Source organism: Phanerochaete carnosa, assembly GCF_000300595.1.
Source record: "Phanerochaete carnosa HHB-10118-sp unplaced genomic scaffold PHACAscaffold_750, whole genome shotgun sequence".
Classification (NCBI taxonomy): domain Eukaryota; kingdom Fungi; phylum Basidiomycota; class Agaricomycetes; order Polyporales; family Phanerochaetaceae; genus Phanerochaete; species Phanerochaete carnosa.
The window spans coordinates 1-2,578 of NW_006768377.1; the positions used below are offsets into that span (position 1 = coordinate 1).

The 2,578-nt window shown below is 48.7% G+C and overlaps 1 protein-coding gene across 1 annotated transcript; it reads left to right on the plus strand.

Moving 5' to 3' along the window:
• Positions 1-692: 692 nt before the first annotated feature.
• PHACADRAFT_109174 (uncharacterized protein) lies at positions 693-1,166 on the plus strand (the record flags this gene model as incomplete). The annotated part of the gene is made up of 1 exon (XM_007403099.1): positions 693-1,166. One exon carries the CDS (start codon positions 693-695, stop codon positions 1,164-1,166), a length of 474 nt encoding a protein of 157 aa, XP_007403161.1.
• Positions 1,167-2,578: the final 1,412 nt, after the last annotated feature.

The window sequence follows — 2,578 nt, forward strand, 5'->3', positions numbered from 1 at the left end:
TGTTAAAGTTCAACCTACAGCCCTCCGCAAACAGGACGCGTGCCGTCGGGGTTTTATTCTGGTGGGACTCTGCCGCCGGCCGCTCGTCTAGCACGCAATTTTACGCTACAGCTCACCATGAGATTGTCTTGTGTGGATTCATTGCGAGCCCGCAGGGTATACGCAGGTGCTTATGCTGAGGTTCGTTTGGTGCATAGTTCTATCACGAGCTCTGCTTACATCTTCGCGCTTTTCCAGTGGCGTCGGCCCCGCAGAGCATCTACGTAAGCATAATATCACCGCAGTCAGAGATCTGCCTGGCTTTGGTTCAGAGCTGGTGTGTTGCGGCTCACTAAAGTTGTAATATCCCTGTTGATGTAGTCTACAATTTGTAGCAGGACCATATTGGCATCCCGCTCTCTACACGGTATCGCCGGACGACACTGCACCCTCTACAAATGTGAGCGCAGAAAATTATTCGCGACCAAGGAGATGCTCAAAACTTATTCTTCGGGCGCGGCCTTTTCTTCTTCCCGAATTTACAGCCTTTTGTGTTCGCACAGTCCCAGTATCTTGACCAGGATTTCAAAACCGTGCCGTCCGATGCTTCCGCACCCGACGCCCATCTTGTTTCAAATACTCCCAACATCGAAATCATACATATCCCCTACTATACTTGGGAGTTCCGGAAGATGAAGGATGACAAGGGTGCCATGCCTTTCTTCTGCATATTGCTCAAGCCACACTTGCGCGGTGCGGTGCGCCCGACGTCGGTCGACTCCTGCGCCCGCCCGGCGTGTGACCTAACTTCTCTGAGTGACGAGCAGGACTGGTTTATGCTGCGTAACGCTATTCGACTCGGACTTGCCATGGCGCGTAAGGCCAAGGAGGGTGACTATTCTCTCTATGTCATGTTGCAGCCAGAAAGCGAGACCAATGATGCCATCTACACCTTCGTGCACAAGAGTATTCGCATGACGTTTCACTACTCATTGACGTACCGCATGGCCCCCGAGGCTGAAGGAGGCATCGTCGATGATGAGCCGCGTATGTACGGCATTGAAGATTTGCGCATCGCTGAGGCAAGTATCTTCCCAACTATACCTGCAACACACCTTCAGGTACCCACGGCGATGGTCGCTGCACGGTGCGCAGACTTCCTCAAGAACGCTCGGTCTTCGAAGTAATTTTTATCCACTTTTGATTAGTTCTTCAAGCCGTCTATTCTCTGTAGCATTTGCACAGAGATAGTAAATGCCATGCTACAAGTCAATTATGTCTTCTTTTGCTTTATACTACATTCTCAGTAGCAAGCTCACCGCATTATGTTTATTTCTTGTATCTTTAAACTGATGCCCCAAATGCAAGCAACCGGTTTCTTACTCTCTCTTACCCTATCTCGTCCCCTGTTTCAAATTCGCGCTTTATATATCTTTGCCTCTGCTCAATTTCATTTTGCTCCCATCCATTCCCAGCTACCACTCTGGTGCAGCGCGGTAGCGGCAAATTACCAGAAGGCTGCCTTGGGTTCGGTCATAGTATTTGCCGAGATCCGGATCCAGGCACCTTGACTATCTTCACAGCCCACGGAATCAACGAAAACAGCCGCCACGAGGACAGCCGCCACGAGAATATCAGTCGCGGAGCTACCTCTTGCACTAGTATCATCATTTGACCTCAACGTTAACGTTTAGCGTGGGATGCTATTGTGATACGTACGTTACGGCTCGAAAGGCACTCGTTAGATGGAGAGTTCGCGCATGATTCATCAAGCCCGATAAGATGATGCTTCCGATCAAGCATACCGTGACGTGTGGGTCCAGCCCTAGCCATTCCAGTACGCTCGGAGGGTTCCGAGCGGGACTGAGCGGGATCAAAGGACAGAGACCCCATCTCCTCCGCTCGGAAAATATTTCCAGCTTGAGAAAAAAAGTAAGCGCAGCCAAGTGAATGTCAAGCTGCTTAAGGGGCCACGAATCGGGGATGATTGGCAGGGCCGCCTGTATGCCCGCATCCTTCGCATGATAGCCCAGTCCAGGAGAAGTCGGGAGGTCTCCCCTCGGACACGTCGTTCTTCGCTTGAGAGGATGCTGCCCCGGCCTGACAGCTGGGCCTTGATACTGCGGTTTCTGATCGTTATTCCTACAGTTTGATAAGGAAGAGACATTTACATTTGTACCCTCTTTGTTCATCTTCCACAGGGCACAGCATTCAATATCTAACAGCAATGGCAAAACTCTGCTTTCACATTGTCCCGGCTACTGTAGTGCTTATTTTCTTTCTTTTTTTTTCTTTTTTTTCTTTCTTTATTCCTTTATTTATTTATTTATTTATTTATTTTGGAATTCCTGCAGCTTACAGCCACCAACAAAACATTAGAACACCTGTGCAAATGTTCGCCTCGCAGCTTTCCTTACTTTTAGACGGAACAAACAAAGGATCGGAATCTCCGCGCGAACATCTGCTTAATTGAGCACAATAGCGGTAAGTAAAAAGATATTCACTGCAGCGGACACGGTCGTAAGACGGAGTATTTTTTTTAAAATGATAGCTATTTTATCACAATTGAAATGAAGTAAAGAAAGCTGCGATGCAAATG